The sequence below is a fragment of the Anopheles funestus genome, chromosome 3RL (assembly GCF_943734845.2).
Source record: "Anopheles funestus chromosome 3RL, idAnoFuneDA-416_04, whole genome shotgun sequence".
Taxonomy (NCBI): Eukaryota; Metazoa; Arthropoda; class Insecta; order Diptera; family Culicidae; genus Anopheles; species Anopheles funestus.
The window spans coordinates 59,691,822-59,716,642 of NC_064599.1; the positions used below are offsets into that span (position 1 = coordinate 59,691,822).

Genomic DNA, 24,821 nt, shown 5'->3' on the forward strand with positions numbered 1-24,821 from the left:
GTGATGATGAGAAGCACTAAATAAATATGATGTACGAAGGAGGTTACTAGTCACCGGCGAGTGGAACGAGTGAGAAACTGGAGCTTGGAGTAGAAAAGAATGCAATTTGAAATATTAAACGTTTCATTGCGAGACAACAAAGAAACAACAACAGCAGTATGTGGAAGGTTAGCCATATCGGTGGCTATCAAATTTCGAGCAAATGTCTACAAATAAGCTTACCGAAAATAGAACGGTATGCTTTGCTTTCGGTTCACATATAATGGTTGCGATGGGTAATCGGTTTCCCTTCGTTCACAAAACATCCAGCTCTACCAGCTGGTTAGTTGTAATTGGAAACAAGCTCCCACAACAGCATCCATGTGCCGCCCAATGTAATCAGCTAAAGTCGGTACCGTATTCGCTTATATGAAGTACCTGGCGGTGGTGGCGAATCCTCCAAAGAACCTCCAAAAAAAAAAAAAAACCTTGTCAACATGAGCCCTTCTCCTTCGGTATGCATGAAATTTGAATAAATAATTCAACATGTTCGGGGGTACGCGTATAAAACCTCCTCGTCGACATGATGCGAACCGTCGAATAAAGATGTTTGCCGCGTGGCGCCATCTGGTGGAGGACACACGAAAACCAGCCTCTGACGCTCTGTTTGGACACTACTTTGGGTATGTGGCGTACAGGCTTCGGACGCTTTTCGTTTGTGGAATATTTAAAATGCACTTGTTCATTTGTAGGTCTCCCGGCTCCGGTTCACAAATCATCGTCATCATCATCATCACGATGGGTTCGTGTATATTTGGTGGAATGGGCTAATCCTAGCTGGGGAGACACGTTTTGCGGTCTTTGACCAGTAAATAGAGATAAAAAACAACTGGCAGAGCGTATGGAAATGGGGATTTTATTGGATTTTAAAAATGTAACAGCTTGTAGTAGAATATTCCCATACGCTAACCGCTGTATTGGATGTGTTTTTCAAAAACCCCACGAATTCTACGTGGACACATCACAACGGTAAGAACATCGGTTTGTGAAATTCACTGTTCGAAACAGTTTGAAATGATGGGGCTGTATGTAGATTTGTAGTATCTGGATTATCAAAAATCCCGAAACATGGTGCTCATTTTGTATGCTTTACAGGATTTTATGATCATTGTTCTTTTTATTCGGCTGTTCCGCTTGCTTCCAGAATGTCCAGAAGCGCCATCTGGTGTGCGGACTCTGATCTGCACAAGGTTCAGTACAGGATTCCTTTGGACGCGTGTAACAAATGAATAACGTTGGGATTTCTGGAACCGCTACAACAGTTTGACAGTGCAAAATGAGAGACCATTTCTAGAGCCAGGACGGTAATATTTTGTAACATCTTGCGGTTTACTGGGTTGGAAAAAATGACCTCCTGTTGGTAGTGATAGGGCTGCAGGTAACGATGACTCCATTTTAAACCTTGAAGATGGACTGGTTTGGAACACATAAAATGAAATGTTTTGAATTAATAATGAACGACCTGAGGAAAAGGGCAGAGTCTCAGGAGGAAGGTGTCAGCTCGTCATCATGTAGATAACTACTAACCGGATTACCTTTTTGCGGAGGCCAATCGGATGAATTTCGTTAGAATACGAACCTTTTTGGGTGCAGTCATATTTCACTCGTGGACGAGAGAGAGAGATCCTGAGATGCGTTGGTAATATCCGGAACAGTTCCTTCATCCGGATCGGATGATATGGTTCGTTTGGTTTTACTTTCCGAACCGTACCGGTGTAACGAGCGCTCTGGACATCCGGCGATACTATTGGAGCACACACGACAAGTCACCGGAGAAATACGGAAGGTATCAAAGTCGAATGAAGGAAAGTTACTTTTGTGATGGTTGATGGACTACTGCATATGCAAAAACCCTCCGGGAGGAATTAAGCATGAGAGTAAAGGATTTGTTTTTTTAATTCCTCCATTTGAAGATTCGCCTCGAGACTGCAGATATCCCAGAATAACTTTATACTTAAAGACTCACGAAAAAAATACAATAACACAAAGTGATCAGTTAATATGTTTACTCCACCATGGTTGCGTATTGAAACAAAAGTTTTACAAAATCTCTAGAGACATCACGAGTCTTGAGCATTTCAGTAACAGCAACATCCTTCCTGCCCTGGGTTACAATGCGCTAGAAAAGCTTCATTATTTTGTGCTAAGAAAATGAAAAGCACTTCCAATCCGGACCACATCTGTAAAGCAGGATATGTTTTTTTTTGAACCATTTGCTCTTTCCGCTGGGCAGAACAGTCGAGAAGGTCAGTTTTCCCTTTTTTTTTTGTTGGTCGAAAGGCACTTTTGTGAGCAAAATTCTTCGAAACGCAAAACCTCAGAATGTCATCAATTCATTAGCCTAACGACCGGAAATACTCATTCAGGCACGAACAAGACAGAAATGTAAGGGAAAAAAAGGAATTTTAAAATTCTGCTTTCCATTTCATAACCATAAAAGATGTAGGGTTTTTTTTGTTGTTGGTTTGGTTGTGGTACACAAGACAAGGAAAAAAACGGAGCTCAAACTTGTAGTCTGTTCGGTTGGGAGGAAGAAAAAGGGACAAGGATATGGTCTCCTGCCGTTCGAAACCCCAAGATAACGATTTTCTGCGCTATATTTATAAGCATGCACAACACTGGTCGTTCGTTACGTGCGGAGACGGTCGTTTTCTGTCCCCATCGTTTGAAAAATCCTGATGCTTAAAGGAGTTGAATCAATCGCGCATCATGAGTTTCATTGTAACGCAGCTAAGCACAACATAACGAACCCCATCGCGAAAAGCTTTTCATCGTTCTCCACCACTGGTCGAAAAATGAAATGATGGTGTAGTGGTAAAGCTTTAGCTTCCTTAACCTTCGGAGGAGTAGGGTTCGAACGGATGTCCATCATATAATTCTTTGCCTCTTCACGGTTGGATGCACGGGAAATGCTTCCCCCCCGGCGGGCAATGTGGTTAAGCGAAGAGAATCTATATTAGTGTTCTTAAATAGTTCACCAGCTTTTTTGCTTCATAATTTACCTTCATCAAGGTGTGTATTGGGTGTGTGTTGGCAGTGATCAGGATTCTTTGTACCACCTTCTGCGAAGCACATAAATTCCTTAATTTTATTGACAACATACTAAAGTGTTGGTAAAGCGAATGGCAGCTGGGAAAGCGTGGTGGTTAGGGTTTGGAAAATGAACAATTCCTTGGCATTTGTAGCGTCAGCCTAGCGTTCGATGGGTTCCATTCAATTAAGGCGCAGGATAATATATGAGATTGTTCGGCCCGGTTTGCGTTCATGTGAGTGTTTAATCAGCTCGCCTTATATTCGCAATTCTATCCGCCTTATGTAGAGAAAGCGTACCGGGCACGTTTCCGATCCGAAAAGCGTAAATAATCCCGATGGACAAAGAGAAAAAAACACTTCCTTAGTTAGATTATATTTACCGGGCATGATGGTGGACCCATTCTCTCTCTCTCTCTCTCCCTTTACCCTGAGATACCTTTAATATTCTCGTATCAATGTGTGGTTTATGGTGGATTATTCGCATTATCCTGTTGGCGTGTGTGTGTGTGTATGGTTGGCGTCCCATTTGACTGGCCATCCATGGACCACTCCTGGATAGAAATTATTCCAAACCAGTGTACCGAGATTTCCATAAATTCCAGCCCTTTTTGTTTCAAGGGGTAACTGTCAATATTATGAAAAGCTTCATTAGCACCTCGGCTATTATTTGTGTTTAAGCCCTAGGCAAGGTCATACGGAGGGAAAGTGAGTAAATACTTGGTGAGAGTGCTGTTCGAGTTTTTGTGAGGAACGGAATAAAACTTTTATGTGGTTTGTTTTATTGACAAAACTATTTTATGGCTTTCCGCCCCTCAAGCACGAATCATGTGTACCGGAGTTTTCAAACATTTTTTTTTTGCTTACTTTTGGCACGAGTTCGTAAATATTTTGGCTCATTTGTGCTCGTTGAAGCATATTTAATTATGGATATTGAATTTATGAACTAAATTTTTAACTTTACTAGAAGTTTCTAAAGATTACTATAAAATTATGGCAAAATTATGTATACATATTTTGTGTTGTTTTGTTAGATATTCTAAATTCTGTCATTATGTGTTTCATTCTTCCTATAAAGCAATAGAGTGCCTATTACCAAGACGGACCTATGGTCTCGTGTTATAGTTTTCGGTTTATCACACCGATCATCGTAGTTCAAATCTCTTCTCAATCCAACTTCTCTTCAACCAGACTTGGTAATACAAACTCTCTAGTAAGCCAACCTGTGTGGGGGTATATGACCTATATGATATTACGTGGTGACATTCGAGAAAAGGTCCTTAACGCCCAAACAACGTCAACAAAAAATAAAAATCGAAACTTTTCCATTTTTCATCAAACGAGACGAAAATTCGTGAATAGTTTTCGTCTGTACCCAGTCTCATATTTACGTGTGACACCAGTAAAATGTATGAGGTTAGTGGGAAGAGAGACCAGAGAGAGAGAGAGATAGGGGGAGAACGTTGACACGGTGTTGTGCCGCTGATGAAAAGTTTATTTTATGTGTTCACACCCGCACCATGGGAATGGCGGGGAATGTCGCTGATCACATCGGACCAGTTGAGCTTTGGACATTTTGAAGGTAGAAGTCATGGGACATCGTGAAGTCACCGGGAATCGGGGTTTTATAAACACTCGTACTAAAAGATGGGATCGACCGAAAAAAGCAGGTTAATGAGTAGGTGCCATAAACCGGTAATTTTGAGTGAGGTTGGCAAAAAAAAGCAAAACGAAAAGAGAAAGGAAATATGGCGCTCAAATTCTACGTTCTACGTATCGACACTTTCGAAGTCGTCGAGATTTTGCAATGAAAATGTTCGATGAGGGGGGGGAGGGTGAGCAGGGGGAAACGCACGGGGGAAGTTCAAGGTGCGGGGTGAAAGGATTTTTATGCAAAATTAAAACCACTTCTAACAGGACCCATCCACCATGGACTGACACCGGTGAAAATGGGAATTAAAAATTCAAATGAAATGATAACACTATTAAATTTCATCTGCCGTTACCAACAACCGGGCGGGCGCAACAACACCGTTTGCGGAACATGTTTCGAATTTCCCGCACGTCCGTAGCTTTATTTGCTTTGCTTCCACTTATTATGTTGGTCAAAAGGGGGCGGTTGGGGGTGGTGCTGAAAGCAAGTGTAGCGTGTACCCCCGCGGGGGTTGGAAGGATACCGAGGGCGTATTGTGCATGTGAAGTGGTCCTTTGGGCGATGAAAGCCTACTCCACACGTGCTGTGTTTTTTCAACTTTTTTTTTGTTTTTTTTTTGGTAGTTGTGATGCTTTTTATTTTGTATGTCTGGCTTTTTTCCCCACTTAACTGAGGATTCCATTGAGCCGGCTCTGCCTCAGTTGGTAAGCATTGAGTTTTCCAATCGTTTCGGAAATATTTGTTTTCTGTTCTATGTTTTTTACTTTTTATTGCAAATGCGAAAATGGAAATCATGCTGGGACTTTATTTGCAACAACAACAACAAAATCCGTACTTTTTGATTAATCTTCAAATTAAAACCCATTTGGGTGCTAAACTGTTAAATGGGTAGGCTTTTTATTTATTTATTTATTTTTAATATTTTCCATACATGTAATACTTGATAATCAGTTGTAATCAGTTCGTCGTTCATAAAATCATATAAAATATTTTGTAAAGAAAAAATAAATGTAAATAGTTTAAAAACTTAATACAAATTATCAAAGTGACAGCTATAAATAAAATCAAAATCAGCTGTCAAAGTGACAGCTATAGCTAAAAAGAATGAAAGATAGTACAATTTTTTTAGTTAAAAATGAGATTACTCAAAATATAAAGAAACATATCAATTAATAGAACGTAAACATTCAAACTGCAAGCTAATCCTTCAGATTACACGCAAAAGGGTGTGTTTTAAACATAAAAAAATCTCAAAATTGAGTATTTAAATGTTTTGTTTGATTGCGTTAAAAAAGACATTCGATGTTATTAAGGCAATTCGATTGGAATGAAACGGGATAAAGTTGATTTTTTCCAACGTTTTTTTTACATTAAGCTGGAAAAACGGGAAAAACGGAAGCTTTTCCGGTGTGTATAAATTGTGCCATGGTCCTCACTTCTGGGTATCGAATCAATTCCCCACACAATCGGCACGGCATTAAATCGGTTTACCACAATTAGTTTCGTCCGTGTGTATGCGTGCGTTTTGGCTTCATCGGACCCCGTGCGGCATGGAAATGGTTGTTGTGGACCGTACTTGTAATGTGTGTCCTTTTATTTTTGGGTATTTAAATTAGAATCGCTTAATGACAACCTGTTGCTGGAAGGGGAGCTTAAAGAATACTTTATAGGAAACCAATTTTTGGAAGCAGGTATTTATTTTTAATTGTTTTCTAATGAGCTAAATCGTTTTATCTTGTGTGGGTTTCGATTGCTAACAGATTTCCTGCGTGCTTGTTCAATTGTATGGCGAGGAGAAAATGTTTAAAATTAATTGAGCATTAAATTGTTAAGGGGAAATATTTCCACATCATAAATGTTATGAGTTGACTTAAATTTATCTGCTAATCAATTGAGGTGAACATGTGTAGAACTTTCGTTTACTTTAGCTTAAACTTCAAGCTTAAACTGTAGGAAAATTTAAATTTAATTAGAAGTAAATTTTGGAAATATTTATACAACATGAATAGGCAATTTCAATCTGTTCAGAATAATCTTTAAGTGTAGTTCAAACCTTTTATCCTTCTTCGTAACATTGATCAAACGCGTTCACCTCTAGCATCGAATGGCATTGAGTGTAAGTGCAATCGATGGATCATTTGAGCACGAAATAAACCGTAAAATGCGGTGACATGCTTGATGTTTGATCCTTCCATTCAGGTTACAGTGAAGCAATGAAGTGACTGATTGGTTGTTAAATTTCATCCCCATTTTTTTGCTTCCATCCCCCCATCCCCAACAACGCGTTTAGCAAAAAACAAAACTATAGCCGAGCCTCGACACTCAATCGATAATGCGTTTGGGAGATTTGTGTGATGCTTTTGATCCATCACTGTCCACGGGGAATCGAACTGCAGGTTGTGTGTATAATGTGCTAAGCATTGCAGATCACGGCTCACTCACCCATCTCACGCCCATCCTCCACAAATTCCCATTGACAGATGACAGAAACCCAAAGTTCACAAATTATGGGTGAGAAGCGCGGGTGTGACGTCTGCATGAAATTAACGTAAACAAACAAACAAACACACTCACCGCGCGCGCGTTCGGGAAGAGATTCCACTTAATTCTCGCTCATTTGCGCCATTTGTCCCTACCGCTTGAGATGGGTTTCGGCGCTGGGATGATAAAAAGCAGAGTGCTGTCGAAGGGATGCAGAGGGTGAGATTCTTTTTTTTATTGTTTGCTTCTGGGAGTGTGTGTTTAAGTGGGAGAGAAGTAAATTTTATTATAAATGACCATTTGTCTTTCGTTCGCCGTGCACCTAATAGGTTCGCCATTTATTTTGTTTTTTTTTTCTATTTTCTACTTACCTTGCGCGGTTTTTGTTTTATTTCGCGCCGTCTGTCGCATTTGCTCTAAGCGAACGAAGATGATTTGTCGTCAGATTACGACGCTTCGCAGGGTGTTTTCTATTCGGTTGTGTTTCTAATACTATCATTTTGTTGGATTATCGAATATTCTTATGAATTTGTTTATGTTTTCAAAAATGTAAAATATTTATGTAAAATTCAAAAGAAGCTTTTGTAAAATATTCTTATGGAATATAACTCCACCAAATCATCATAAAAAAATGAAATGATTTACACAAACAACGGGCTATAACGAGCTGGTTCACTGCAAGGAGATAAGTCCCTACACAAAACCAATATTTGCGGCACACCTTCGCTTTATATACCGTCGGTGCAGCGTGCCGAACCTATTCTTCACATTCAGGCTACTCAGGTCCTGGTCCTGTACTTCTCACTTAACACTAGAATCTGATACGCATGTTTCCTACTAGGGGGCGCTAGGATCACCATAGTACAAAAAAACAAAAAAGGTAGCAAATGCAGTATTTGAACATTACGCGTTATTTTCATCCACCAAAATAGATAACTCCCTGCGGCACAACACCCACGAGTGTTCATCTCATCATCGTTGCTTCTTGAGCGGACGCATTCGTTCCACGCTTCAGCGGGAGCATCTTCTGATACGTATCTCGTACTGTTTTTATGTTTGCTGAAACAAACAACACTCATATTTCTACCGTGTGCCACTGCCAAATTCATCGTTGGCACACCTGGTGTGTTTGCCGACGTCGCGGCATCATCGCTAGTCTGGGGAGGGAAGTTTTCTTCAGTTACGGGAGTGGAACCGAAAGTCCGCGATGGAAGTTTAATAATGATTTAGGTGGATAAAGAACACAAGAGAAGCTGGCGGTTGATAAAACGCAGCAGTGTGGTAACGATTTGGTGTAAGATAGAAAAGAGAGAAAAAAAAGCAACAACGAAAAACAGACAAAAATAAAAGACACGAAGAAAGACGAAAAACATAACACACCAGTTAGGAACGACGCGGAATCGGGATGGAGCGCGATGTCTTTTGCGCTAAACGAGAAATGGTTATGGGGTTTTCAGCCCTTCCAATTGGATGATGGTTGCTCGGTTTGCCCGCTGAAAGATGAATGAACATTTTGGTTAAATAAACTTATTTGACAAGTTTACCACCGGCGCTCACTCTTCACCTTTTGCTGATGGGTGATGATGATGATAATATGGGAAGGAAGAAAATTGGAACCATGGAAAGTGGAAGATGTGATTTTTCTCGTGATGGGGAAAAAAAACTCAAAACCATACACCTGTAGAGATGAGTTTCTGATGGAAAGCGGTGGATGGATTAGCATCTGTTTTGTGCTGCTAATAAGCGGTTGTTTGTGTTGTTGTGGCGCAAAAACGCGAGTTGGTTAAGTACGTTTGATGTTTTCTACTGTTGTTATCTTGTTTGGTGGAGTGATTTCGATTATCTCTTCACTTCGCAATAAGTGTTTTGCTTATGCTTGTTGTTTTACAATATGTTTTGGCTATGTTTATCAACTTCATTATTTAATTTTTGCTTATTCACTATTTGTTTAGAAGTTATACAACATGAATTGAAATGTATTTGTTTTTTTAGCAGCAAAAATAATTTCAATCTCTTTGGATATAATTTATTTTTCAATTTACTTGGATACTGAAATACTTCACATTATCCTCACATTTTTCGAGAAATCGTAACAAAGCATGTAAAACTAAATCACATTTGCTCAACCATTGGAAAATGCTCATTCCTTTGCACACAAACACCAGTACCAACTTTTCCTATATTTCACTCTTAGCCGTATTCGTTCAATTAGGTTCGAAGAATTTCATTCAGCTCTCGCTACACTTGAAGCAAATGAAATTCCACTGGGAGTGAATGAAATAGTTTCTGCCCCAGATTGACGACGATCCGTTTGCTAATCATTCGTAATGATGCTTTCGTCCGAAAATGTGCCATCAACAAAGCAACAGCAGCAGCAGCAAATGGTTTGTGAAATAAAATTTAAGATCAGGACGGGTAGATAGAGTGACACGAGCGAAAGGAGTGGAAACGAAAGGTGTAGAATCATTTGTTAGCTTTTGTGTGCACGGTACACGCCCCCAAAAACATCCTGGCCAATGAACCTGTGGGACGCTCCATGTGGTGGTCCTTTCAACGTATCATGTTGAAATTCAATTCTAGCCGCTCGCCCCCGCTTTGATGATGTGTATCTGCTTCGTGTCTTTTGCTTTTCTTTACCGTTTTATTCTCTCGTGTGCCATATCTTTCTCTAAAATATGATAGTCACCTTTGTGTGGGGCAGAACATACGGGATCCGTTTAAAGCTTCCATTCATCTAGGATCGCTCGTTCCAATCCCCGTCCGTGGGCGCTGTACATCGTCCAATGTCCAGAGCGTCTATCGTGCAGAAAATCATTCAATATCCTCCCTCATGCACCGCATTATCCTTACGCAAAAGACAGTGTGGAGTGATGGTAGCTTTTCGATTTAAGGGATTTTTTCTTTCTTTCGCCCACTATCTTTCATTTTCTTTTTTTCTTCCCTTTTTTCCCTCTTGTTTATCCTGCTGAAGTGAAGTGAAGAAGTGAAGAGGTTTTCCATTAAAATCTCGATTCTCTTCTACCGTTTGGTTCGGTGTGCTTATTTATATTTTCTTTTTTATCTGGCGATCCTTTATCTCTTCTCCTAGCAGCGTTTAAATCGAAGTTGAACATGAATAATGTTAGAACGGTTGGCTAGGAGGAACGGTTCTGCTATGTATCGATATGAGTGGAAATTGATCTAAATTCCTCAATTCCTTGCAAGGATATCTTATGAATGAGCACATGACAGTATGTGCTTTTCGTTCTTTGACATGCCGAAACCGTGCTGTAAAATACGCCTTAGCTTTTGGGATCTTTCGATCAATGACTGTTTTCCCCGTGGTACGCGAGTAAATGACCAGGCGCCCGCTTTGGTTGTAATTGAATTTTTTTATTTTTATTTTTTCATTATAACCAAATCTAGTTATATAGTAATTTGTTCATTTGTTAAGTCATAATAACTAATTTCTACTCTACTTACGATTTTTATTTTCGTACAACAAATTGTTGGGTTGAGTGGAGCACCCTACTGAAGTCGGTTATCGAAGCAATACTACCCTTACTTTCGATCGATTCGTGTGTGATGATGCGAATTTAATAGAATTTTGATGGTTATGAGCTCCGTCGGTGGCACATCATAATGGCAAAACTCCGCAGAATGTTCCACCGGAAAATGGGGTGCGAGTGTGAGGTATTTGAAAAATTGATTTTCCTTGTAGATTTTCCCGCGGGGCTTCGGGATACTGCGGTTTTGAAACCGGCTACCGATGGTTCCTTGTGGCTAGGAAAATGATTCTCAAATACGAACACGCAAAAAAAACATGGTTTCTGTAGGGAAGTTTTTTTGGCCTGCCTGTTCGTTCCGAGCGGCGCATGGACGTGTCATTAAATTGGATAAATTAAATCACACTCGACGGTTTGCTTGTGTCGGTGCTCCCGATCGTTAGTCGCGGTTGTGTAACCGAATTTAATAAATTCAAATTGTGTTTAAAAAGCTGTTTAACCCAACAAAAGAATGCACGAGAATCGATGGGGGTTACTTTATTAGGATTAAAAAAGAGCAATTCATAATGTGTTTATGAGATTTAAAAAGGTTATTTGTGCTTGCGTCTTTTACAGCTATTAGAGGATGGTTAATGTTATAGAAATTTCTATTTAGTTTTTTTTTTTTAATGAAAACACTTGTTTGTATACTTATTTAATAGAAAAGTCATTCAAAATCCAACATATCTACCGAAATGAAGGCTTCAAACTCCATCGCCTAGACAAATGAAATATTCTTAAAAGGAAAAAGTTTAACATTATTGCTAACGGATGACCGGATGAACCTTAGGTAACCTGTTTCCATTTTTTTGTTGAATATTGTTCCGGATATCGAATAAAAGGAAAATATTCTTGAATGAAGAAAAAAAGAACTGAATCATGACGAGAGCGTCAAATCTGTTTGATGGATTACTTGTCTGGGAAAATTTTCGTACACAAGAACGCTTTGACTTTGCGGGAGAGGTTATTTTCTTCCTTGCAGGGTATTAGAAGAAACATTGAGATTATGGTAAACGTTTTGATGAACGAGAATACAATCTTGACATGGCGCAACAAATCTGCTTCCAAGATACAATTCCGTTTCTCAATGGTTTTGCTCTGTAGAATGCTCTTGTTTGCTTGCTGCTTTTGTGTGAAACTGTACATCTTTGTGTGAGTGTGATACCTTTTCATACTGAAAAAGTTGCTTAAAGCTTTTGCTTATTTATTAATAATTATGCCGTCTTCCTTAGCAGACTGTGAAAGCAATATCATTACTCAAACCAGAAGCTTTCTAAGTCGTAAGCATCCCTTTTACTCGTGGCAACCAGAAAACCATTAATGGGTGGAAATTAATCTTTCACTTGTTGAAATTAAATTATCGCCCATTTTTCATTAAACATCGTCCCAGGCGATGGGGGAGAAGGCTTGCTTTCACCAAACTTTGGGCTCGATGGCAAAACTAATCACCATGTTTCGGAGTCAAGTTTTCCCTGGGTGATATTTTCCTCGAAAAAAAGGGAGGTTTTTCCTTGGCGATGGTGAAAAAGCAACAAAAAAAACTTATCTATACCCAGGCCTACGGGAGTGTGTACGGTGTAAATGAGGGCGGGAGAATTGTTAATTTCTTTGAAATAAAAATCAGAACACGAAAAGATGGTCGGTTTTGTGTGCTGTTCAATCTTCAACGGGCCCACAGCGTGAGCTTTGTTTGGAGTCAGAAAATAGAACACAAAAAAAACATCCCGACGGGGGGTTGGGTGGGCATTTTTAGACCTGAACATTGCATTAGCCGCCTGCAGCGTGAATAATTTGATATGATTTGCATAATTTTTGCTTCACGACGGAAAGCCCAGGATCTCCCGATGCGCTTTGACAGGGATGAGAAAATTTTAAGTAATTTTTTTTTATTGTACCATATTTTTTACGCTTTGTACAAAATTTTTAATTGTAGTTGAAAAAAATTTCTTCAATAGAACTTTTTGTTTTGTGGTGTGGAAAAAAAATTAGAGTTTGTTTTTAAATCTTAATACAAGATAAAAAATGATGCAAAGGAAAAGAAAAGCGCAAAGTTTTTATTGAAAATCCCGTTAGAATTTAATGGCTTTGAAAAAAAAAAACTGCACAAAATTAAAGCAACAGATTTTACGGAATAAATATAATAAAAAAGTACTAAAATATATCGTTTCCCTAGTGACTTTTTTTTGGGGTGAGTTTTTTAACCAAATATTTCCCGCAGCTGGGATCGCAAAATCATAAATTTCAATCAATGCTGCATAAAACTGCAATGGTGATGCACCAGGAACGCGTCGCTGTAGATCGCTTGTTTTCGTTATGTTCTACCCAGTGGCGCAAACTTGCAAGGGAGTGGTCTTCTTTTTTTTTATTGGGAACTCGTTTTTCGTGAATAATTTTCACATAAAATCATGTTCTTCGGCGGTCGCATGTTCTGACGGTGGAGATTGTTCAAACCACCAAGAGATGATAAATTTATGGCCAATGGTGCAGCTGGGTAAAGAGTGTTTAAAAAGAAAGCATAAAACCTTATCCACTGTTCGATTGATGCCAATTTTGATTTTTCTCCAAACCACTCGCGAAAGCTTAGCCGGGGTAGAGGAAAAAAAGGATATATTTTTCAATTTTAGCAAATATTAAATTCACCGTCGTCCGGCACACCGTAAAACAATCGATATTAAAAGGTTTTTTTTGCGGTAGAATTTTTGCCTGTAGAGGATTTATGCTGTTTTCTGTTCCGCTTCGGTAAAAATCGGCCAGATTGACAGGTTATTTACGTGCTGCTGACCAAGCAAATGGGCAAAGAACAACAAAATATCTTCTCCTTCGAGGCATGTCATCCAAAGATAATCCAAAACGTATCTGGCGTCCCACGTGTCTAGTGGTTGGTGAGCCGGTCAAACCTGCTGTAGAATCTGAAAACCCTTAACGGATTCTTTACGGTAAGCTCGAACAACTGTTGATGGGTTTTACGGTGGGCTCTTCCAGTTTCATTTCTCCACCAGTCGGAAGGAGTCGGGTTTTGTGCCCTCATGATTATTCATGAGTCTCGTTGCTCAGATTTTCCGGCTACAGTATAGTTTTTCGTTGAACGGTGCGGAAGTATCCTTTTTTCCGGAATCGATGCCTGGATTTGGATGTGTTTGTTCGACAAAATTTCCAGTAAACAAACACTGATTGTCCCCTAAGGTGAAGTTTGGCCTGTGTCGGTCGTTCAGGTGGGGCACATGGTTATGCCACGTTCCAAAATGTGTTTGGATGTAAATGTTCGACAAGCAAATCGAGAGGAGAAGAGGAGGCAAACGCTTTCGTTACGTAGAAATTACCTACTTTGGACAGGCAAGAACAAGATGCACTTTTTCGGAACATGTTCGACAGTTGGAAAATGTATCTTATTGGCATTTAGACATGCAGCTCGTTAATATCTCTGGTTCAGTTTGCTTTGCAGAACGATCTCATGCTCGCCATCTGGTGTTAGAATGTGGAAGTAAAAAAATGACTTGTAATAAAGCGTCGGAGGAATTCTTTGGAAGGTCAATTATGCGATAGGACCTAATCTAGAAGAGCGTGTCAGCAAAACAAACCTCCAACCCGCTAGCTATTGGCAATTCCCTTTGGAGCAACATCACGTTTGGGAAGACATCACGCAAGTTATGACAAAAATTAACCTAGTCGTGCTGAAGCTGTCGGTGATAAAAATATCGTCCAATAACCTTCAACAGCTGTATCGGGAAGTTGCATGCTCGTACGGCGCATCTTCGTCCGGTTCGTACGACACCGTCAAACGACGGTGGGATTGATTTATGGTGGCACATCATAAAAACCACTTCCAGCCCATCAAACACTATGCTGTGATGTGCAGCCACGTGAGACGCTTGGTGGAATGCCTTACGCGCGTCTCGATGACGTCGTTCGTTGTATTGTTGAAGATATTACGGTTTCATTGCATGCAATGCACTATGTTTGCTTCTTTTGCCTTCGTCAAACCGATGTGCTATTGTCAGCTCATTGCACTGATGTCGTTACTTGTGCCGTTTGGTTAGTGAAATGATTGTCAGCAATTGGATTAGTTTTACTAGAACGGGTGGAGTTATTCTTTGGTACGAGTTAGCGCCATCTAGCGCATTCTACCGGAAGCTGATGTAAGTGTATTTTATACTTAAATATACGTTTATACATAAAATAGCTTCTATCGGGTCATGTCTGGTGGGTGATGAAACATGTTAATCGACTCAAATCGTTTATTTGCCAATAAACAATGCAACAACTCTCAATTGAATTTTCCAAGAGTATCCAACACGATTACTAAATCCAATGTCGGAAGCGTAACATAATACCTTAACTGAAACAAACCGGAACGAAAACTTTCTACACCACTATTTACATTCAACTTCCTTCGTTACAAAAGTCTAGAATGTTGACTACAACCGTCATTCCATTCCGTTCACATTAATTCATGTGCTGGGACAGTTGATTGCCGCAAAAACTGTGCGCTCCAGTATGCCACGTCTCGTCTTTGTTGGATTTATTCGCTATTTTGCCCGACGCACCGACAGCAAATCATGCTTACTGTCAGCTAATTGGATTAGCATGAGGTAGCGTGAATATTTCCTGGTTGTAACCATTTTCCTACTCACTGTGTCATTAACAATCATGCTGCTAGTACTTCCATCATGTTCTTTTTTTCTGTGTTTATCACCGCCAGCGTAACATTAGTCAAATTTGGGGGGTCTTTTTGGTGCTTTTTGTTGCTGTTGATATGATACTTGACCACCATTAAAACGAACGAAGTTTTTGTCCCTTCTGTGAAGAGGGAGCGCTAATCTTCCTAATCATCAGTTGTCCACAAGTTGATTTCTTACAAGAAGGGAAATCTCGATTACGTCCTGATTTTTGTTTAGCCGGCATTTAATGGATCTTTTTGAGCAAATTTATCTGGCCTCCCCTTTCAAAACTGAACGACTGAAATGTTAGCTCAGCAACTAAAGTGGAAAGAAGTAGAAAAACACAACGAAGCAATGACATGCGATTTGTATCTTTTTTGGTCTTTACTCAAACGGAATAATCATTCGGTAGCTGTTTCTGAATCCGATTAAAACGTTTTGGTTGGATGTTTGAGAGGAAAAAATATAACTCAGTTTCAAGATGTTTGCCTACGACGGATCGAACTCATTAAACCGTTTGTAGATCTTTGAAGAACGTGAAGATTATGGGGGCCGGTGATTAGTGCGGGTCTTTTGTGTCTTTTCCATTGAATGAAGATGCTTCCTCCTATATAGTTAACCTATACTTATCGTCGATTAGCTGTTTCTGGCCCTTATACACGGTCGTTAAACAATTGTTTTGTAATTATGGTAGGAAAATAATTCCTAACGAAACAAGTTTGCCTTCATATCTAATACTATAAAAACATGGAGAATCATAGACGAAAATCAGGGTTGCTATTTTATCCAAGGAATAAGATAGAATTGAATTACATGCATGTATACTAAGTGTATGTCGGCTGTGTTCCGTTGTTTGTCTCATGAGATTATAAACAGCTTCTTGAACAAAACGCTTCAAACAGATTGTTTCCACTGAAGCACGACTGCCGACAAAGTGTCTTCGTGGAGCGTGTATTGTATTGCTTTCACAAGCGAAAGCTTCAGAAATAAGCACCTAGACATGCTGATGAGCTCTGGGAGTTGGAAAGAGCATGCGAATTTGATTGTAAACATGTTTTCGTAGAACCGTGCAAAATTGAGTTACTCTAATGTAAGACACAAGCTTTAGGCGCGTTCACTGAAAATACTTAAAAGTTTCTTGCGTTGCGTAACTCCAATAACAATCAAAATTGGAATTCGAGCGCCGCAAAAAGGGCGTTCATTTCTCAGTAACGCTTGAACGATCGTTGTAACATGTTGCTTAAGCCGTGGTTTGTGGTGTGATTTATAGTGCGATCTATAACGTTACAACGAAGCGCTTAATTTGTGCCTTTTGCGGGCATACGATTGGTCAGCACAGACTACCGCGGATACTGATCTGGAACGACTGACCAGTGACCGATATGTTACTTCCATCCTCACTGTACCGGCACACGAGTGAGTGCAAGTGTGTGGAATTAATAGCAACCCGTTCACCAGGATGTCCTTTTACAAGGTTGTGTGGTTGGAAGGCGGATGTAGGAGGCATTGACATTTACCACAAAAGCTGTAAAGATAAGGCACCCGGAACGAGCTTTCCGTTTATCTTTCCCGTTCCGTTTATAGCCTCAGAACACAGGCACACACATCTAACCGCACACGCTGTGTACACCGATAACGTCTCCAGTAAAATTGCAAATGAGAGCGAGTGGACCGTGCGAGACGGTTTGTCGTTTCCTTTCCACTCTTATCCTTGACAAAGTTTCCAAGTTTTCCTAACTTCATATGCCACCTCTAAACTCTCGTCCGGCAGTACACAGTGTTGTGCAGTGTAAGCGAAAAAGTTGTAAATGACCCATCCAGTGCCAGACGTCAGTAGCACTCCGTCATCCTGAATCCCGTGAAGGCAGGAAACTTTGGTGCCTAAATAATGTATTCATTTGTATGTTCCGCGTCCATAAGCTGCTAAGAGCCGCGACCCCTGGCATCTTCATACTGGCTGCCAATGGTGTGGTAAGGGTTTGACATTTTAATTGAGTGCACGTGCTTCCAATTTGTTCCTGTTTCCGGTACCGTTCGGCTGAGCAGACGTTCTGACGTGATGCTATTTCCCAAATTGCACCATGCCGTCGTGACATTAAGACTTTCGGGTGGCGATGCCGGACCCACGGGTGTTCTGTCATACGAAATTGAAATTGGTTGACCGGCAACTGTAAAAGCGAAGAGTATTTTCGATGATTCGTGTGACGTTTTGCTGGAAGTAATGAGTCCTCGACAGTGTGGCAGAGTTGTATATGGTTCTTGGGAATTCTCTAAAATACCCGTAACCTGAGCACCATTACCGGAGATCTATCTCGAGTAATTTGCGGTGTTTCTGCTTCTGGTTCCAACTATACGACTTAGCTAAGTTGTTTGTTTTAAGAGGAACGTTTTGAAATGTCTCGTTAACTGGTGAGATGAAAGATGAACAAGTAGTGAACTGTAAAGTACCTCTTCGCTAGTGGTTTGTTAAGAAAATTAGCTTTGGCTATCTCGAACTGATGATGAAGGCGTGTATTTGTGATGGAAACTTTTCTAATTAAAATTGTGGATATCGTCTTGTATTTGAGTTGTAACTGAGATTTCCTGACACTGTAAAATTGACATCTATTGCTTGACGTCTTTCAAGTCTATTACTCTTAATGTATCAATGCCTTCATTGTTTAATTCTGCATTAAAATAAATTATCTAATTTGTCTATGTTTCTTTCTTCTCGTTTTAGGACGTACTGCACACGATCTGTCAACCAAATGGCCAAGTGCAACGCATCGTGATATTCAAGAAGAATGGCGTCCAAGCAATGGTCGAATATCCTTTTCTAAATGATGTCTTACCCTTGTTTCAGTGCGTAATCCATATGAACAGAAGCTTGATTTGTTTGCTATTGCTATATACCCATCAAATGCCAGAATGGCAAGGATCAAAAGATACATGGGATGAGAAAATTGAATGAATTTAGTGCGCGATAAATCGCTCGACCGGCAATGGTCTATGTATGTGCAACTCGCTACTAGCAGCAGGACTCCGTAACGCTACATGCCGCGTACCGACCGTTTAGATGGCGCGTAATTTGCGCTCGTTTAATGCCAACCGCCGTTTATTTGTTGACGGAAATTACGCTCTACCATGCCATACGCTCGGCTGTACGCTACCGGACAAAGTACCGAACGGCAAGGAAATTAAGTGGCATGCAAAAAAAAAAAAACATGAAACAAAAACAAAATCAACAACAGCTCTTCCGTGTGGGAAGACGCACGCGATAAATTTTCCCACGTTCACATTTACTTGCACGGTTGTTACGCACCGTTTCGCACCTCGTTGAATAGATTTTCTCGTCGCCAATCGTGTTAGCTTTCCAACTGTTGGCGGACGCTGTGCGGAAAATGGTGGAAAAGGACAGGTGGAAACAAATTTATTCCGCTCGGTCGGTTATAATCGGCACACGCCATCTGGTGGTCGGTGGTGTAAATGAAGTTTGAACCGATCGTTCCCCCTACACACGGACGTGCAGGAAAAACGGAAGACGGGAAATAATTTTCGCTACAAGAAAATTGTCACTCAAAATTAATTGTCACGAGGTGATATATTTTTCGCTGAAGCGATGGTTAATTTTGTTTCCTTTTTGCCCTTTTGTTTGTCCCATCGACCATAAAGACGGTTGTCGCGCGAGATGTATGCGGGGGAAGCATGGTTCATGCTTGCGAAAAATTGGCCATTGCCGCGCAAGAAAAACATTACCATCCAAGCCACCCAAAAGCCCCAATTTGCACCTTTCACCGTGCGTTGCTGTAATCGTTTAATGTGAATTTCGATTGGCTGTTGTTGCGCCGTCGGAAAAACCCTTACCTACCTTGAAGAGGAGTGTACCACGTGGAGGAGTGCCACCTAACGAAAGTTCATTTAATCGCTGTCGTTCATTTCCGGTGCATGGAAGATTTGTAGCCCGTAGGTAACATTGTCGTTACTAGGCGTTTAGTCGGATGTAACAACAAGCTTTCGGTTTTAACGTTTTACTGAAGGTGTCGTTTTCCATCTTGGCCGGAATTGGTTATGATCGCAGTATTATGTGGTCGCACGTGATGCTTGGAAGGGAACGTTTATGATCGTAAGCGTAGTAATTAGAATTTATGCTTCTGCTATGGCAAAAGTTTCGCCGGAGGATGTGTGTGTCTGTTGGTTTGTAGGGAAGTGGGCTGAAACAACACTAGGAAAGTCTTAAAAATATTAATTACACACAATTATTAATTCGGATATGTAGTAAGTTTACTTGTTTGAAGCGTAATTTACTCTTTTGATGGTATGTAATTACAATGTGGATAAGTAACATTCAATTACCCATTGATTGAATAATCATTCCCTGTTTATACTAAAGAATTCGCGTGTGGGTCAAGTTTTGAACCCTATCTGGGCGTTTTCGTTTTTTTTTTTACTAGAATCTTTTCTTAGACCATCGTAAAAATCTTGGTACCTCAACCTATACGGACAGCATAAATATTTCATTAAATCAATTTAGCATGTTGTAATGTTCGCTAATATCTTTATTGCCATTAATGTTTGTCTTTCTGTTTTTCCATCTTACATTCATCCATAATAAAATGAGTGGTGTAATTTGAGAGTAACCGTAATTTTCCCCTTCAAGCCTTGGCTTAACATTCAGTTTTATATTTCAATGTCATGCTATTCGCTTCATCGCATCATCCCTTTTCTTTGTGATGAGAATGAATCACTAAAGCGCCCCATTATCCACAACGATAATACTGATTGAAATTCTTCTGTCCCTAAATATCCAATCATTGTGCGAACAAAACCAACCCAGCAAAAAAATGACACCATCTTTGGATGATACACCTCCATCTTATCCTTATCCTTCGCTGAAGATGGTCGCTGAATATCCTCTTATCATTATCGCTGATGATCAATTAACTCGAATGAGCATTCGCCTCAATTCGCGGGTGTTGTAACACGGCTAAAAAGGATAATGCTGCCAGTGTGGTGTTCTCTCCGCGTCCAGCGCGGTACGAAAAGTTTCTTTGGTGCAGTAGCAAAACCAGCAAAATGAACGAAATCAAGCGCAAGCAAGCAAAATGGATACGAGCCAATTCATTTAGCTTCATCGTTACTTTCCACGACCCTGAGGCCCGTCGTCCTTTGGTGGGTAAAAATTAACGCTTAACGCGGCAAAAAGAAACTGAATTCGTACACAACACAACACAAAGCTAGCAAACAAAACGCCCGGCCGCCGTTGTCATCCGGGATTGCAAATGGGACTAAGCGAGAAAAAAAGGAAAACAAAAAGTTGCAAATGGCCGGTGACAAACCGAGCTTGTGCTGCTTATGTCCAGTGTTGGTGTCCAGCATTTTTTGTTTTTTTTTCACCACTTTTTGCAGCCTCTTCCCATCTGTGATACGCTAATTGGTGGCTCATTAGTTGGCCAAATCCACCCAGGCGCTCGCTCAGTCCGCGTCGTGGTTGTGGACGGTAGGCGAATTTGTTCGTACCGTCCGCCCCGGTCTGTGTTTTGCAGTAATAAATGATAATTGAGCCCATCTCTCTTCCGTTGAAGTGTGTGACAGTGTGTTTGTGTGTGTGTGTGATGTTTCTCCTTTTTGTCCTATTGTGTTTCTTCTGGTTGTTTCTCGTTCTTTTTTCTCTTTCCAAGTGACACCATTCGGTTCTGCCACCGACGCTAATCTCAATAGTTCCGTGCATTAGGACATCGTTGCTGATGGTTCTTCTTCCGGCAGGTTGCCGTCCTGTGTCGTTAGTGTCATCCGTGCTTGCGTTTCGCAAAAAACCACACGAAGCAGCAGCAATAAAAGCAATGCGGCACACCAGGACATTCGTGGCAGCGCGGAAACCCTTAATAACACTTTTGCTTCCAGCGCTTAAGCTTTAATCAGTGATAAATTCTGATCATTTTTAAAGACCCACGTTTGTTGCGTTACTACGCCGTTGCGCTGCGCCGAAGGAAACGGTCTTGATAATGACGGCTGTAAAGTATCGTCTTAAGCGTTACTGCAGCGCGCTTCATTTCCACTTTATCACTCGGTTGCTTTTGGTGCTCTTCTTTTTCTCTCTCTCCCGTGCGCGCTGAATGTAAAATGGTGAACAGGTGGGATTTTAATTTTTCACAGGTGAACACATTTTCCAAAAACCACCAACCAACACTCCGAAAAGGAAGATGGCGCATTGTGGATGGTGCTTGAGCAATGAAATAAAACTATGTTCAAAACATCGCTGCTTTAGCGTCCAGCGAATGCATTCGAGCTGGTTGACTTCGTTCCATTCGATTCGGGTTCGGTATCTTATGGGTCCCTGTGTACTTGGTGTACGGATTTTCTTTTTTTGTTTACGATGTAATCATCCTCAAATATATGCCCCAATGCATCGTCGAACAATCGCGATCGTTCGCCTGTTTGCTTGTTAGCAAAGTACATATGTGAAAAATAAAACCCAACTTCTAGGCCGATACGTTGTCGTGTGAACGCTCTCGGCTGCGAGGCATCGGTTAACGTTTTTGTTTTTTGTTTGTTACTAGCAAAAGTCATTACACTGGATAATCCTTGATAGCAAAACATGTAAAAGGTGCCTGCCACATGCATGCAGGCAATGTTTTGCATTGTGTTGCTTTTTTTCGCGCGCCATTTTGTATTGCACATCGCCCTGAAGGGATTTTAATTTTAATTACAAAATATCTTTCCTAGGAAAGCGGGTGTATGTTAACAACAGCATTACAAATGTATTTCAATGTTTTTTTTCTATTTATATATTTTTTAAAACATTGTGTCTTTGGAGCAATTATAACAACCACAACCACCAGAAACATCTTTCCACAGTGGAATTCGTGTGTGAGTTTTGAGATTAAAATGCCAGCATTATATACGTCTTTTATCCATCCATTTAATTCCCAGCGAGTAATTCTATGAAAATGTGTACCAACCTGAATTCTTGGTAATTATTTCGTCTCTAATGAAATTAAATCTCGCTTGGAAAAACATTCCTAGAGTTATTTGTTTTTGTTTCCAATTTGCTTGCATGGTTTTGAAATTTCGTCATCATTTTAAGCACAAACTGGCACGAAGAGTAACAAATTTGCTGGAAATGTTCGTCTTAGAAGTTCAGAACTTTGAAATGAGGTTCGATAGCATCTTTTCATCTAATTCAAATTAGTTTTCGTCGTGGACAAAACTTGAATTAAAAATGTTGAGAAAAGACATTTAAAAAATGTTTAAAATTTCAAAACAAGAAAAAAAAGAACATATTAAACAAAAGCACGGAATCACTGGCAAACTTCGGTATTTTAGCTTCAAAGATTAACTCATAAATATTTCAGTACAAGACAGTTTTAGAGCTCAACTACGAAGCTTGTTTGAAGAGTGTACCTTTTCCCCCGGTACTCCATAACATTCGTCCCCCAAAAAACAAACATGCCCCTTTCAGGATTTAGGACCTCATAAACCAAATTGTCATTCGTTATTGATGAATCCTCACGATGGGGATCTTCTCATCGTGTGCGTGTGTAAGAGATGCTCATGTTAGCGTCGGGGAAAAAACTGAGCCCGGAAAATAAGTTAGACAGGTCGTAAAAATGTGGAAATTTTCCCCTAAACTGAATTATCATTTTCGCGCAATGATGTGCGCGCGTCATGTGCCGTTGTTGATGCTTTCGTCGGTTTCTGGTTGATTCTTTTTTTCTCTCTCTCTCTTTACCCTTAGACTTTAAACAGTAAAGTTTGGGTAAAGTATGTGTTTGTGTAGGAATGCAGAAAACAGTATGTCCTCCCCAAAAACCTCGGATATCCTGATGGATGGGCTATCCTTTTTAAATTCTTGATGCGATGGTGTACACATGTGTGGGTTTTGTTTTTCTTCCATTTTTAAACACACAAACTACTAGCTTAATTCTGTGGAGATTAACTTTACGACGACAGTTTTGTGAATATATTGCAAATTGTTTGATAAAAAATTAATGACTAAATGGAAAGAATTTGTCAGGTTTTTCCTTCATACACCGGAATTGGAACGAATTGTACACAGATCTTAATTTTATCAAGGCATATTGTGACTTTTTGTTGTACATTTAATTTATTGTTATTACCATCATTTACTCTATTCATTTACCTTACATTTGCCCGTAAAAGAAACATTATAATTATTTACTTGTTTATGTGAGTTAAGAATTCTTCTTACTTCCCTCAAAATGACCGGCAAAGTCATCCGACAGGACCCGTAATGTGTCATCATCAGTGTTAATTATGTGCAAAGTTAGCGTAAGACACTACCCACACACTGCAAAACAAAACTAAATTAGTGTGGTTCCTGTTCCAGTGGGGCCAAAGCGGCCAAAAGTGCTGACAACTGTGTCCGCAAAATCTGTGACGATCTTTAGCATGGTGAGCGAGCATAGGCTAACTTCTTAAAACGTCCCAAAAGTCAGAAGTTTGTCCCGGACGAACAAAAGGTTAGGAACGCGTGTGTTAAGGAACTTTGGGGCAACCTCATTCCAGCGGCTGACTAAAGCTGCTTTGTGCAAAATTTCCGGGAAAACAGCATTTCATGGAAGATAGTGTGCCTGTTGATGTTGTACGGTTGGATTTGTTTCCGTAAGCTGCTCTAGTGTACCGCTTTTGGTCAAAAGATGACGTTCTGGAGATATTTGAACGCTCGTTTAATTTTACTATACCCAGCGGTTGGAGCGGGTTGGAGCGATGTTTGGTGTGGAGATCTTTGATCTTTGTTGGCTAAATCTGGTGGCTCACCGTCCGTGCTCGATTGTTTCCGGGCAATATAGTTCGGTCAGAGACATTAATATGCTTCGTTCCAACAAAACCCAGTTTACACTTCTTAGTCACCGGTTCTCCTCCGCAGGTGGTTACGAAAGCGTTGTGGGTACGGTCGTCTAAAAATTGCCGATTAAGCTGTTCTCATTTTCTGCTCGAACAAGCGAAAAGAAGGGTCCTGTGTGTGTGCTGGAACGGGCTGGTTGTGTTTTTTGGGCGTTCATCAAGGAAATCATCCATGAAACCTCCGGCAAGTTCCCTCCCCGGGGGAATGGTTTAATTCGGAAACAATTTCCTTAAGCCCCGTAGGCTCATTCTATTCCCTAGGCATGGCCGTGTGCTTCAGTGAGCAACGGCGGCACTATTATTGAGTGTGGTAAGAGCCTGGGAATGGTCTGATTTGCATCCTGCCTTCTGTTTTGTGAGAAGGGGGAGTGTTTTAACTTTTTGATGTTCTGCGCCTTTTGGCGTCTTGGACCGTTTTGTTGTTGAGAAGATATTCAAGGATTCTGAGAATGGTGCTGTATGCTATGATGAACATTTAACACCATTAGCTGCTTGTGTAGATTGGTACCGGTGGAAGTAGTGCGAAAGTGTTAAACATTAGCAACACAACAAGGAAGAAGATATGGGGAAAAGTGAAAGAGAAATAACTTC

At 40.4% G+C, this 24,821-nt stretch overlaps 1 protein-coding gene across 14 annotated transcripts in view; it reads left to right on the top strand.

The window, feature by feature from the left end:
- LOC125768381 (heterogeneous nuclear ribonucleoprotein L) overlaps positions 1 to 24,821 on the top strand; it is a 182,837-nt gene that overhangs the window by 104,703 nt on the left and 53,313 nt on the right. For all 14 annotated transcript variants that reach the window (XM_049435957.1, XM_049435960.1, XM_049435961.1 and 11 more), the window contains one exon: positions 18,106 to 18,191. In XM_049435957.1, the coding sequence (XP_049291914.1) occupies positions 18,106 to 18,191 (86 nt within the window). The remainder of the gene's footprint in view (positions 1 to 18,105; positions 18,192 to 24,821) is intronic.